This window comes from Camelus dromedarius, chromosome 3 (assembly GCF_036321535.1).
Source record: "Camelus dromedarius isolate mCamDro1 chromosome 3, mCamDro1.pat, whole genome shotgun sequence".
Lineage (NCBI taxonomy): Eukaryota > Metazoa > Chordata > Mammalia > Artiodactyla > Camelidae > Camelus > Camelus dromedarius.
The window spans coordinates 91,136,062-91,151,534 of NC_087438.1; the positions used below are offsets into that span (position 1 = coordinate 91,136,062).

The 15,473-nt window shown below is 34.3% G+C and overlaps 1 protein-coding gene across 6 annotated transcripts in view; it reads right to left on the reverse strand.

Annotated features, from left to right (window-relative positions):
* RAPGEF6 (Rap guanine nucleotide exchange factor 6) overlaps positions 1 to 15,473 on the reverse strand; it is a 198,127-nt gene that overhangs the window by 115,384 nt on the left and 67,270 nt on the right. For all 6 annotated transcript variants that reach the window (XR_837223.3, XM_031448949.2, XM_031448951.2 and 3 more), the window contains exon 6: positions 14,540 to 14,683. Coding sequence is in view for 5 of the 6 variants with exons in the window: in XM_031448949.2 (XP_031304809.2) it covers positions 14,540 to 14,683 (144 nt within the window). In the remaining variant the exon portion in view is untranslated. The remainder of the gene's footprint in view (positions 1 to 14,539; positions 14,684 to 15,473) is intronic.

The window sequence follows — 15,473 nt, forward strand, 5'->3', positions numbered from 1 at the left end:
GTAGTTATCAGACATGGTTTACTCTAATTACTGGTGCCCCTCTGGAATTTCTGCTTTCAAAATGCATCCAATGTATTCCTCATCCTTTCTGAAGAAAGGGAAGCCAGAATACTAACACTCTCTTCCTATTCTGTAAGAAACAGTGTGCTGAAGCACACTGTCTACTATGTCCACTAAATGATCAGCACCACGCTGTTGAAAATCCTGTCAGAGCCACCAGCAGGACACATATGCAGTATGAAATATGATCTATCCTTAGGGACTGATGGAGGAATAAAAGGCAAAGAGGGAGAGGGAAGCCTTCATCATCAACTAAGGTGATGTAAGCTTCTATAATTAGAACAAGTGAAACCGAAGGAACAATAAAAAGACACCACCATGCTTCTACTTCTCCCTACATTGTGCAGTTGTATCAGGCATTTTTCACTAACTCACATACAAACAAAAAATAAAACTCTGAATATACAGTAATCAGTCAAGTATGCTACATACTACATGCAAACCTACTGTAAAGTTTTAAAATAATGTATTATTTTTTACCAAAAAATCAAGATTTGCTCAATAAAATACATATCTGTAACTAGATATGTAAACATGATTGAAAAAAGAAATCTTTAATTTAAAAAATTAAACTGTTGAGAATACTGTCTCCATCTGTAAATTCCTGGATTACATTAGAAAGTACCTTCATATCACTTCTCTAATTTAAATAAGTGCATTTTCTAGTACTATAATATTTATCTATCAATTTTCAAACCCTATGGATCAATCCTAAGGAAAAACATCACAGTCACATACAGATTTATTCATACAAGTTGTAACAGAAGAAAAACTGGAAGCCGCATGAGAATACTTTGTTATACTCATAATATTAGTACTTAAATAATGTTTAGGGGAAAACTTAATTGCGTAAGAAGTAGAAAGGAAGGATAAATAACTAAATATTCATCATTATCTAAATTAGTTAAGATCTCAATGATTTAATCAAGACATATGCATTTAAAAATCAATAGCCACACTAGTTATCTCTGGTTTTGAGGATTATAGGAAGTTTATTTCCTTAATATTCTTCTGTATTTTTCTACATTTCTACAGTGAGCATTTTTTTCCACAAAAAATTTTTTAAAAATCTACTCTAGGCAGGCATTTGTCCTACTTAGTTTGATCACAATATCACTCCTTTGATTTGTCTCTGTCCATTTGTGGACTCATGGCCCTGAAACTAGGTACAAGACTTTCTACTGAGAATTCTACATTATTTCCCAGAAGAGAAATGAGAAGCAGAATTCTCCTAGGAGATGCTAGATACTCATGAATAAAAAAAGAAGAGTCCTCTTCTGTTTTTAAGGTACAAAACACCATAAAGAATAGAACTGAAGAGAACAGTCTGGCTTGCAGTAGGGTGAGAGGACAACCAACACTGAAAAGCTGCAGATTCTCAGAGGTTCGGCTCCAAATTTCTCAGTAGCATTCTGATCAGCACTCACTGTCATACACAATTAAGACTGGCAAAGCCTCCAGCTATATAATCTCCTTTACTTTAGAAGTGATAGAAAACTGTTTATTCACTCATCCTTTCATTCTACAAGTATTAACCAAACACAAAATATAATCACAATCAGAATCCATCAAGTCCACAAATAAAATAAAGTTCAAATTGCTGACAGTGACTTAATCAGTGACTATGACTTTAGCAGACAGACCTTGAAATTCTGATAATATATGCAACAAGAGTGTTTATACTTCCTCCATTTTGACTTGAATGTTTAAATTATTTGCTCACTGGTGCTGTTATGTTCTGAATGTCTGTGTCCCTCCCAAATTCCTATGTTGAGATACTGATTTCCAAAACGATGGTATTATGAGGTAATGCATTTGGGAGGTGATTAGGCCACGAGGGCTCTGGGACTGGGATTAGGGCCCTCACAAAAATGCCCCAGAGAGCTTCCTAGCCCTGTTCCACCATGTCGACACAGCAAGAAGTTGGCAGTTTGTAGTTAAAAGGGACTTAGTAGCTAGTTCATTTCCCACACATGATGCAGGGACTGAGGGTCTTAAGACTGTCCACTGTGAACTGGGTGTGTTTCTTGCGGGGCCCAAATTCACACTTCACCACAGTGTGACGCACTAACAATATATGTGCTTATAATTAACCTGTTTTTCTCCCAACATAACAGGAATTGTTTTTAAAAAAATTCTTTAAACTTTTCAGCCTCTTCAGAGATTTATTTCTTCTTGGAATGTCTTTATTCTACACAGAATAAATTCAAGTAATGGAATAGTCTGGAATGCTGTGGCGTTACTTTGCTATGTGTTAGCTCAAGAGTGATATATGAACCAATTAGAACTAACAGATAAGCAGTTGTTTAGAATGGTACTCTTTTTTCATTCGTGTGCTCTGTTCGACAGCTTGGCAGTTTTATTCTGTGTTTCAAAGTCTACACATCCTTCAAGTATCGCTCTGTGATTTTTCATATCCTTACCATGTTATCAGGCAATGTAAAAATACAGTTCAAAGTAACACTAGTAGTGATGATGAAGTGATCCATGTCAGAAGATACATAAATGTTCTCAAGTTCAAGCTCAGAGAACGAGGAGAAAGATGATGCTTAAATTGAAAAAACTGAGGAGGTTTTAGAACAATCAGTTGTAGAAGAAGAGGAAGAAACAGATGATGATGATGATGATGGCGCACTGGACAGTACTCAGGGAAAGAGTTCACTGGCAGACAAAAGTCGTTTATATTCACAGGAAAAAGTGGACTTCTGACAGAATTACCTCACGGTATTAGTCTGGGTGAAGTTCTCTCACTATTTTTAGACGAAGAAATAAACCTTCCGGTAAAGGAGTTAAACAGATATGTGGAACAAAAACTACTTCAACATCTAAATACAGAATATAGTCAAATAAAGAAATGGAAACATATTTCTGAAGAAATTAAAAAATTCCTTGCTCTTCTAATTTGGATGGGTCTAGTGAAACCAATATCTATGACTAAATATTGGTCAAAAGATCCCCTTTAAAATTCCACATTGCTGTGTACCATAATGTCTTGTAATCATTTTGAATTATTATCAGATTTTCACTTTGCAAATAATGAAACGATTTAAAGAGGTGATAGGCTTGGAAAAATACTACCATAGATTAATGCTTTGACTACAGTTACTAAAAAATTTTTTTCACTGTGTCCAGATATCATAATCGATGAGATAATGGTTCCCTGGAGGAGAAGGCTTATGTTTAGACAATATATACCAAATAAGACACAAAAATATGGAATAAAATTATTTAAGTTATGTTCAACCGAAAAAGTTATGCATGGTTGATAAAAATATATTCTGGACGAGAGACTAGCCGAGTCAGGCAAATCGGATTAGCTCAAAACGTTTGCAGTGAGCCTGCAGAAAAATTATTAAATGAAGGACATACCTTGTACGTAGATAATTTCTGCACCAGCTACAAATTGGCCCTAAAATTTCTGAGTGTGAAAACTCATGTTGTTGGGACTATCTGGCATAATAAAAAGCTCATGCCAAAAGATGTTACGTCCCATCCACTAAAAACAGATGAAATGGTGTGGCAAGGAGATAATGGAATTGTGATTCTGAAATGGAAAGATGCTAGGAACATAAGAATACTTTCAACAGAAGATGCACCCATTATGGTATCCAATTTAAATTCACCTGCTCGTTACCATATCTTATAAAAATGAAGCCACTAGCCATACTTGATTATAATAAAGGATAGCGGCATCAGCAGACTGACCAGATGGTTTCAAATGCAACGACATTACAAAAAAAAAGTATCAAATGGTACCGGAAATTAGCACTACATCTACTTATTGGGATTTCTGTTGTAAATGCACATATTGTATACCAGGCAAAGCCAAATAAAAAAATTAAAGTATCAGAATTTAGGGAGCTTTTAGTTAAGGAACGGTTATATTCTCCAAATAATAGGTCCAATAATATGTACAGGGATAAAGGAGAAGTGATTCACAATTTACAAATTAGAAAAAATCCACAAAGCAAAACAATCAGAAGAATGTGCGTCCTCTGTTACCAGAAAAGCAGGTAAACTTTTGAAAGACAAGAAGCTAGAAAAAATGTAAAAAAGGCAGGAACATATTGTCCTAGTTGTCGTAGAACACCACAGCTTTGTATAAATTGTTTCAGCAAATATCACAGAAAGTAACATAATATAATTCTGTATTATATAAAATATGGGTAATATTTTATCTATCTGCGTATATATGTTGTTACTACTAAATACTTGTATTACAAATGAAAGCTGCTGTAAATTACTTGTAAAAACCTGTGTAACTGGATGAAGGAAAGCGTCACCCATATCTGGGTGATGTGGTCCCTGAGGAAACACAAGTGTCACCCAGATTTGGCTGACATGGTGATCAATGTGTTAACATTACAAATTTGTGCTTGAGATAGAAAAGGAATGCATACAATCTGATTCCTAGTTTAATGTCTTTCTGTTACATCAAATTAAGGGATCTGGCTCTTAAAAACCTACCCATATCAAGGATTAAACTTACTCACTCCTAGTTTCTTTGGAAGTACAAATTGATAGTCCTGAGACAAATGCTGGGATGCTGTAATGGTCTGAAGGTCTGTGTCTCCCCAGAATTCATGTTGAAGTTCTATTCCTCAAGGTGATATATTTGGAGGTGGGGCTTGTGGAAAGTGATTAGGTTATGAGCAAATAGCCCTCATGACTGGGATTAGTGCTCTTATAAAAGAGGCCCCACAGAGTTCCCAGCCCTTTCCACCATGTGAGCAGACAACAAGAGGTAAATAGTCTACGATGCAGAAGCAGGCCTTTAAGAGAACCTGAACATGCTGGCACCCTGATCTCGAACTTCCAGCCTCCAGATATTTGAGAAACAAATTTCTGTTGTTTTTAAGCCACTCAGTCTGTGGTATTTCATTATAACAACCTAAGCGGACTAAGACCCACTCCATGAGGTGGGGCTGGCAATCACCCTTGGACTCTCATTCAACCGCACTGACAAACATGTCAATTTCTCTCTATATGTTCTGAATGCAAACAAAACGTGGAGCACTGCAGGAGAACTGGGAACATAAGGTGCAATCACAAAATGAGCAAATGAGAAAGAGATGCTTTTGCGTTAGTTATTTCTGAGCCTAAAATCAAACATACTATGCCAGAAGAATGAACTAGGTAGAACAAAAATATGTAAAGGGTGAGCAAAACAAAGTACTACAGTATGACTGAAGCATTGTACTGTACACGAGAAATTGACATAGCATTGTAAACTGACTATACTTCAATAAAAATATTTTAAAAAATAAAACACATTCAACAACTTTACATAAAAATAGACATTTAAAAAATTCTTAAATTGTTAATTTTGTTTTCTGTTATCTTCAGAATAGAGCATAATTACATAAGCGTAATGCATGTAAGTGTGTGTAACATCTTATGGGACCAGTGAGGGTAAATGTGTGCTCTAACAACAAGAAATGTGACCAAAGACTTCTTCAAAGAGTTCATTGATGAATGGGGTCTTGGGAGCTGAGCAACACTTATGTCAGGGGGATATGGTAGGAGGCTATTCTGGATAAAATGAGTTAAGATTCAAGCAGAATCATCAAAGGACAGAACTGTATCACACAAAGATGCCTGTAAGAACCTTTCAGGGAAAGAGAAGGGATGTCCAACAAAATAATGGGGCTAGAAGGCTGAAAAGGTAGACAGGGGCCAAATGAAGAAGGATTGAGATATCATATAATCTCAGTACTTTAAAAATTAAGTATTTCTGAGCTACATTTCTAACATATGTAATTTATTCATAAATTAATACATGTATTGCCAGCAAAAGTGTTTTGTGTTCATTATGAAATATACACAAAAATACAAAAAAAAATAAGAGGATAACAGTACATGTAAATATAAACTGTACTATTTCTTCCCATGTTCCGAGAACTATTTCCCAAACTACATTTTAAGACACTTAGGCTAAACTACTGACCTTGCGTAACTTCTAACAGAAAAAAGAACTTCAAGTCAGTAATTCCAAACCAGTCATCAGTTTCTGGCAGATCTTTCCTGTCATCATTTAATTGGCTTCTAGTCATTCATTGTATTTAATAAAGCAACTCATTCAGTGAGTTTCCCATACACTTTGTAACTACTTTATCCTGTAAGGTTAAACAAAGAAATTGCTTTGTTTAAAGTGAGCAATTTTAAGTCTATGCTACAAGAAAATTGGGAAGGGCATAGTTGGTTGATAGTCAGTTGTTCTAACTTTTGATTCTATTTTTCTTATCTGTTCTAACTTTTGATTCTATTTTTCTTATCTGTATTCTCTCTTTGATTCTTCAGCCTCCTTTTTTTAGTTGTCTTACTATATTTACATATTTTGGTAAGCATGTTTTATATCCAATAATAGATAAATAAAGTTATTTTGTTAGCAATAGGAACAAAGATATTTTTGAGTATTTTCAATAATAACAACAGAACTAGAAGCTGCTGACATTACTGCTTGATTTTTAGAGCATCAAACATTAGGCAGAGCCCTTTATATATATTATCTTATTTAATTCTTTCACTAATCTATAGGTTATATATAAAAACAGACTTAGAAAGGTGACATAACTTGCCCAAAGTTACAAGGGAACCTAAACAAGCTGATATAAAACCAAGGACTCTATTTTCTTTGACAGGCAATATGCTCTAAGGATATGATTATGGTTCACATTTTCAAGACATATATACTCAGACAGGAGAGACAGACATCTGAATAATTACAAGGTAGTGTAATGAATGGTCATTGGTATATGCATGGAATATTACAGGAATGCAGAGATATGTACCTAACCCTCCCAAGAAAATATCATGGACTCCTCCCATAAGATGATACAAATTATTTAAATTAGAATTAAAATTTTAAATTTAAAATTAAAGTCCTTAGTCATAGCAGCCACACTTTAATAAGCGTGGCTTAATGTGTAGCCACATGTGGCTAGATACTATCGATTTCGAAAGGAGAGATGTAAAACATTTCCATCACTGCAGAAAGTTCTAATAGACAGAACTGGTCTAGACTATATGCTAGATCCTTAAAGGCTAGATCACTCAAATTTCTGACAGATGGTGGTAGGCCATGAAAAGAGTTCAGAGTTTAATAGAAATAATACTGTTAAAACATTCTTTTAGGACTGAAAAAAGAAAAATGAATAGACTAGTAGATGGCAGGGGATAGGAGAAGAGGTAAGGAATAATGCTAGGAGTAGGGAAACCAGAGCGAGAAAAAACAAATCTTAAAATCAAATAAACAAAATGATGAAGCAGATATCTTAACACAGAGATTATACAACACTTTTCAATTCTTAAAAAATTCTTCAAGTCTCTTAAAATGAAATAATACTGCTTTTACAGTGAAAGTTGCCTGGGGGAGTGTGGGACATGTTATTACAACACTTCTAGAAAGAATGGCAGTGAACACTAAGGCAATGACATGGGTAATATGAGAGGAGGGCACAAACATTTGAGAGGTATAATCTATCTTGACATCTATATCATTGACTGATTAGACCTTGACTATGCACACATGTTCTAAGTAAATCAGCAACCACGTTAAGACAGGCAGACCAGTTACTACCATCCTTTAGAAGTAAAGCAACCAAAGCATGAAGAGTTCAGATAAAATGTCCCTCTCATACAGTTAGGGAAGGAAGAATTCAAGACAGATGGCTCATCTAAATACTAGACTACTTCTACTTGGCTTAATTATCCATCCTACTCACTGAATATTGCTCCCAATCACCTTCATGCTGTTTCTAAATATCAAATACATCCCCCTCAAAGATAAAAGCTCTGAAATTACTGAGAATATTCGAAGACATTTAATAGTGTCGCAAGCTCTAAGAGTAATACCCAAAGGAGTTTCAAAAACATCATTACAGTTATAGAAGTGCTCTTTTTAACATTAAAAAAAAACTTTCACATTAAGATTATGGTTCTCATCATTACATGAAGCAATGTGTATGACAAAACTATGAAAATATTTCATAAGAATAAATCGTTTTTTTCAACAATTCCAAGCATTCATTTAGAAAGTAATTTTAAAACACATGCAAAATCTTTAATGTTCACAAAAGCTTGATGTATTGAACATAATTAAGATAAAGAAAACGGTAACAAAATATTCTTTACATTTTTAAGAATTTTTGACCTTCAGCACTCCAGCAAGAATAAGTTGAAGATGGTTTACAGATGAGAAAATTATCAAATTTCCTACTATCTAAAGAATGATTCCTCCCAATCTCCCTCTCTGAAATGCTGACAGTGGAACAAAAGAAATAAAGCTCCTAATGATAGTTATAAAATCAGTTATCTACAGGATGCTTTCACAAATACTAATTTAGATTTCTGCTACAAGAGCTTATACTTATCATTCACAAACTATTCCAAAATTGAAGAGGAAGGAACGCTCCCAAATTCATCCTATGAAGCCACCATCACACGGATATCAAAACCAGACAAAGACACTACAAAAAAAAAAAATTTACAGGCCAGTATCTTTGATGAATATAGATGTAAAAATCCTAAACAAAATATTAGCAACTCAAATCCAAAAATGCATAAAAAGGATCATACACTATGGCAAGTTAGACTTATTCCAGGGTTCCAAGGATGGTTCAACATATGCAAATCATACACCACATTAACAAAAGGAAAGACAAAAACCACATGACTATCTCAACTGGCACAGAAAAAACTATTTAGATTTTTCAGCAAAGCAAATGTAAGTGTCTTAAGAAACTAAAGTTGGCTTCGAGAACTGGTAATTTTCTTCCAAACTTGTGTTTTCCACTCTGAGTTCTGAGAGAGGTCACAGGCTTCTACGACAATGATAAACAGAGTCACTTTCGTCTAAGCAATATTAAGAGCTCTTGAATTTGACAAAAATTCAACATCCATTCATAAAAAAACCCTCACCAAAGTAGGTATAGAGGGAACGTATCTCAGTAAAAGTCATTTATGACAAACCCACAGCCAACATCATAATCAACAGTGAAAGGCTGAAAGCTTTCCTGCTAAATTCAGGAACAAGGCAAGGAAACCCACTCACCACTTCTATTTTAACATAGTATTGGAAGTCCTAGCCACCACACTCAGACCAAAAAAAAAGAAATAAAAGGTGTCCAAATTGGAAAGGAAAAGCTAAAACTGTCACTACTTGCATATGACATGATACTCTATATAATATAGAGTACCCTAAACTCTCCATACAAAAACCATCAGAACTGATAAATGAATTCAGCAAGATAGCAGAATACAAGATTAATATACAGAAATCTGTTGCATTTCTTTACAATAATGAAGTATCAGAGAAAGTTAAAAAAAAATCCCTTTAAAATTGCATTAAAAAAAAAACCAACCCACCTAGGAATAAACTTAACCAAGGAGGTGAAAGACCTATACACTGAAAACGGTAAAAAAACACTGATAAAGGAAATTGGAAGATGATTCAAAGAAAGGCAAAGATATCCCATGCTACTGAATTGGAATTAATATTTTTAAAGGGGCTATATATTACCCATAGCAATCTACAGATTCAATGCAATCCCTATCAAAACACCTATGACATTCTCAACAGAACTAGAAAATTTCTAAAATTTATATGGAATGACAAAAGACCCAAACTGCCAAAGCAATTATGAGGAAAAAGAACAAAGCTGGAGTCATATCCCTCTGAGACTTCAGACAATACTACAAAGCTACAATAATCAAAACAGTGTGGTACTGGCACACACGCAGACATATAGATCAATGAAGTAGAATAAAGAGTCCAGAAATAAACCTACACGCTTACAGTCCATTAATCTTTGACAAAGGAGGGAAGAATACACAACTGAGAAAAACCAGTCTCTTCAGCAACTGATGTCGGGAAAGCTGAACAACCAACTGCATGTAAATCAATGAAGTGGAACACTCCCTCATACCATACACAAAAATAAATGGCTTATAGACTTAAATATAAGACATGACACCATAAACTTCCTAAAAGAGAACATAGACAAAACATTTGCAGACATAAATCACAGTAATATTTCTTAGGTCAGTCTCCTAAGGAAAGAGGGAAAAACAAGAATAAACAAATGGGACCTAATAATACTACAAGCATTTGCACAGCTAAGGAAAATCATAAACAAAGTGAAAAGACAACCTACGGACTGGGAGAAAATACTGGCAAATGATATGATCAAAAATTGCTTAATTTCCAAAATATACAAACAGTTCAGTATCAAAAAACACAAACAACCCAATCAAAAAATGGGCAAAAGATCTAAACAGACATTTCTCTAAAGAAGACATTCAGAATATTAACAGGCACATGAGTGTGTATATGTCCATGTATGACTGAAAAATTGTGCTGAACACTGGAATTTGACACAACATTGTAAAATGATTATAAATCAATAAAAAATGTTAAAAAAAAAACAGGCACATGAAAAGATGCTCAGCATTGCTAATTATTAGAGAAATGCAAATCAAAACCACAATGAGGTATCACCTCACACTGTTCACGGCTATCATCAAAAAGTCTACAAATAATAAATGCCCAAAAAGGTGCAGGGAAAAGGGAACCCTCCTACACTGTTGGTGGGAATGTAAACTGGTACAGCCACTATGGAAAGCAACATGGAGGTTCCTTAAAAAACTCAAAATAGAGCTACCATATGATCCATCAATCCCACCCTTGGGCATACATCCAAAACGGACAAAATTCCAATGCAAAAAGATACATGCACCCCCATGTTCACAGCAGCACTCTTTACAACAGCCATGACATGGAAATAACCCAAGGTCCCTCCACAGATGATTTGCTTAAGATGTGGTATATGTACGGAAAGGAATATTACTCAGCCATAAAAAGGAAATATTGCCATTTGCAGCAACATAGATGGACCTATAGAATATTATACTTAGTGAGTTAAGCCAAAGACAAATATTACATGATACCACTTATACATGTAACCTAAAAATGATACAAATGAATCTATATACAAAACAAACAGACTCACAGACATAGAAAACAAAATTACGGTTATCAAAGGGGAGAGAGAGGACGGGGGGACAAATTCGGAAAATGGGATTAACAGATACAACTATTATACATAAAATAGATAAGCAACAAGGATTTAGTGTACAGCATAGGAAATTATATTCAGTATCTTATAATAACCTATAATGGAATATAATCTGAAAAAAAATAACTGAAACACTTTGCTATACCCTGGAAATGAACAATGAAAAGAAAAAAAAAAAAAAACATGTTGCTACAAAGCATCCTTATCAAGAGTAACTACCAAGACAGAAGAATTTGGCCAGATGCATAGGTTTCATTTAAAAGTAAATTAAAATCTCTTTAACACTGCATTTTCTAAGCTGCCTGAAAAACTCCCTTTGAGAAAAGACTCCTATTACTTCAAGAGATAGCACATGCAAGTAACATGACCAAATATCATTCTCTAACTCAGTCTAATGGTTAATAATATGTCTTGTCTAAGTTGAATCAACTTAGTCCTCTCCCTTCCATGAGCTGCCAAACTGCTGACAGCTCAACAGGATAACTACCTAAAACTAGCTGAACAAGCCTTTACATGTGAAAATGCCACACTTTACTTAGACTTTATGGACAGAATCCCAAGCAGTGTGCCTACTGCTTTCTGGTCCAATCATGAAACCAGCATATCCTGAAGAGAACAGCTCCGGGCACATATGAGGACTAAAAGTAAATGACTCATGAGCACAAGCCACAGCTACCAAGGGAAAATATACAATCTGTCTAGATTTTATTACATGACACCAAAACTATATGGGAAAAGAACATACTACAGGTGAGACTAGAATAAGCAAGTAATCAAAACACACAAACAATGCATTCTTCTTCATACAAGGAGAACCAAACAGTGCAGCTGAACAAACTTTAGGCAATTATTCTTCTTGGAATTTTTTCTAAAGAAATCAAGATATGGGCATATATAACTACAAAATCACTTAGCACCTTATTTTAAAACAACAGTAACAAAACTAGTAAAATTCAAATGATAAAATATAGGGAACTGAATAAATAAATCATGGCAATTATTAAAATGAAGTACAACACCATTAAGAATAATGTTAAAAAATTAATAATATTCAAAGATGTTCAGATTATATATTTAAGTTTTTGAAAGTTACAAAACAGATCAAGTATTCGTTTTACAAAGTTACCCAAAGAGCCTACCTATCTGTCTATATGTTGAAAAAAGCTTTACCCAAGAATGTATAAAATGTCATCAAAGATTACATAATTGGTTGGTGGGACTAATCAACTTTTAAGTTTTAAAAAACAGACATATCACTTGTATAATAATGCAAAACTTAAATTAAAACTTAAATTAATTAGTGACAGGGAAATTTATTATATAAACAGAAAAGGAAATTATTAAATAATAATAACAGGAAATGAACCTTATGTAATAAAAAAATTTGAAGACTATTTCATATGTTACAGTTTGTTGTCAGAAATAGAGTATTCAATTAATGAAATTAGGCAAATGTAACTAAATCCTTAGAGCTGCCTTAACTTTAATATTTATTCTACTACAAACAACTCCCTAAATCATCCTCCTTATTCCTAACACAGAATAGGTAAATTTGTGTTTCTGACAACCAAAAGAACTAAACATACCCTTGGGAATTTTGCTGCCATCAATCTCTACACTGTTTTTATATGTGGGGGGAACATGACTCCACTGAAAGCTTATAATAAATACACTTGGATTTATTCTTTTTCTTGGAGTATCCTGAATTCTTCTTTTTGAAAAACAATTATTTTTTTAACATTTTTTTTATTCAGTTATAGTCAGTTTACAATGTTGTGTCAATTTCCAGTGTAAAGCACAATTTTTCCGTTATGCATGAACATACATATTCATTATCACATTTTTTTTCACTGTGAACTACCACCAGATTTGTATATATTTCCCTGTGCTATACAGTATAATCTTGTTTATCTATTCTGCATATGCCTGTCAGTATCTACAAATTTTGAACTCCTAATCTGTCCCTTCCCACCATCCACCCCCTTGGCAACCACAAGTTTGTATTCTATGTCTATGAGTCTGTTTCTGTTTTGTATTTATATTTTGTTTGTTTGTTTGTTTTTCTTTTTAGATTCCACATATAAGCAATCTCATATGGTATTTTTCTTTCTCTTTCTGGCTTACTTCACTTAGAATGACATTCTCCAGGAACATCCATGTTGCTGCAAATAGTGTTATGTTGTCGGTTTTTATGGCTGAATACTATTCCATTGTATAAATATACCACTTCTTCTTTATCCAGTCATCTATTGATGGACACTTAGGCTGTTCCCATGTCTTGGCTATTGGAAATAGTGCTGCTATGAACACTGGGGTGCAGGTGTCTTTTTGAAGTAAGGTTCCTTCTGGATATATGCCCAGGAGCAGGATTCCTGGGTCATATGGTAAGTCTATTCCTAGTCTTTTGAGGAATCTCCATACTGTTTTCCACAGCGGCTGCACCAACCTGCATTCCCACCAGCAGTGTAGGAGGGTTCCCTTTTCTCCACAGCCTCTCCAGCATTTGTCATTTGTGGACTTTTGAATGACGGCCATTCTGACTGGTGTGAGGTGATACCTCATTGTAGTTTTGATTTGCATTTCCCTGATAATTAACGATATTGAGCATTTTTTCATGTGCCTATTGATCATTTGTATTTCTTCCTTGGAGAATTGCTTGTTTAGGTCTTCTGCCCATTTTTGGATTGGGTTGTTTGTTTTTTTCTTATCAAGTCATATAAGCTGCTTATATATTCTGGAGATGAAGCCTTTGTCAGTTTCATCTTTTGCAAAAATTTTCTCCCATTCCATAGGTTGTCATTTTTGTTTTGTTTATGGTTTCCTTTGGTTTTTTTTTAATCCTCACTTCTTGATTTAACTACTTTTCAGTCTAAAAAGAAGCACCTACCACTACCAAATTAAAGACTTCTGAATAAACAGTTTATGTTTCTTCTGGTATTACAAAAGTTATTTATTTCATCTGCCTCTTTTTCAATATTTGCATGTGAAAACACAACACACGTTAAGTATAATTTCCCTCCACCTTAATGGAAGAATTGACATTTTTACTTCTGTTACTGCGTAACAGAAAATAGCTCCCAATGAGTCTATATCTGGAGTTCTGAGGACTCTAATCTATATTCCATTCAGGCAACAAAAGCAAGAAAATCCACAAATATTTCTAAAAAGATACATTAAGAAAAAATTGCATCGTATAAACAAAAACAAAAAACCCACCTGTAAGAGTATTTCTACCCAACTCAACACAGCAGAAGCATTTAAAAAAATTACCTAAATATATTTACCTGACCCAAACTTTTATATGTAGAGCTCCATGTGTTGTTATTACCAAAAATACACGTAAATTAAAGATACTGCGTATGAACATTAAGGAAAATCCATGAAATTTCCCCAAATATACTTACAGAAAGATAGCTGTTAGTGTCCACATCATCAGTAATGGTTTGGCGTTCTCCTTTATAGTTAATTTTCCGAAACCTTCTTCGAGATTGTCTGGCAGGAATTTCTCTTTGTAAAATACTATCTTCATTATCTTTGGAATTCTCTACCTGAAACACATGTTCACATTCTTGATTAAACATCCAATTTTTCCATATTACTGACAGTCTATGGAGTCTTAATAGACTCATAAGGAGGCTTCATTTACTTCATGCAAGAAACTGCCTCAAAGAAAACAGTCTGTATAAAACAATGCTCTTGAGTTCAGAAAGATTAAAGGTGATAATATCATAAAGATCTCGAGACCACAGTTTCCTTCCAGGAAACAGTCTCTCTTGCTCACATAAACATATATCCTCTAAGTAACGTCACTTACCAGAAATGATGGCTGTTAACTACACCTACACTTTCAACAATTACAACTTTTGAGTCTAATTACAAGCTGCCAGATTACACACACACTTTAGCAAACAATCATGGTTATGATTTCAGTGAATTGCTAAACAGTGAAACAAAAATGCTCCATGTATTATCCTTTGGTGTCCATTTTAATGTGTGAAAAAAGCCAAAAATACAAAAGGCTGGCATCTTCTAAGCAAGAAGGGAAAACTAACATTTATCAAGGGCTTAAAATAGGCCAGCACGCATATATATTACATTATTTAGTTTCCACAACAGCCTTGTAATCAGGTATTGCTATTTCTAGTTTACAGATGAGCAATGTCAAACCCAAAGAGATCAGTGACTTTCCAGTCTCATAACAGTGATACCTTTAAAGGTGACCCGGAATACAGGCCTGTCTCCAAAGCTTATGTTACTGATACAAGATTACACTGCCAGGGGAGAGGGCTGGAGGGAAGGAAAGAAACAGGAGAGGGTGATTAAAAGGTACAAACTTAC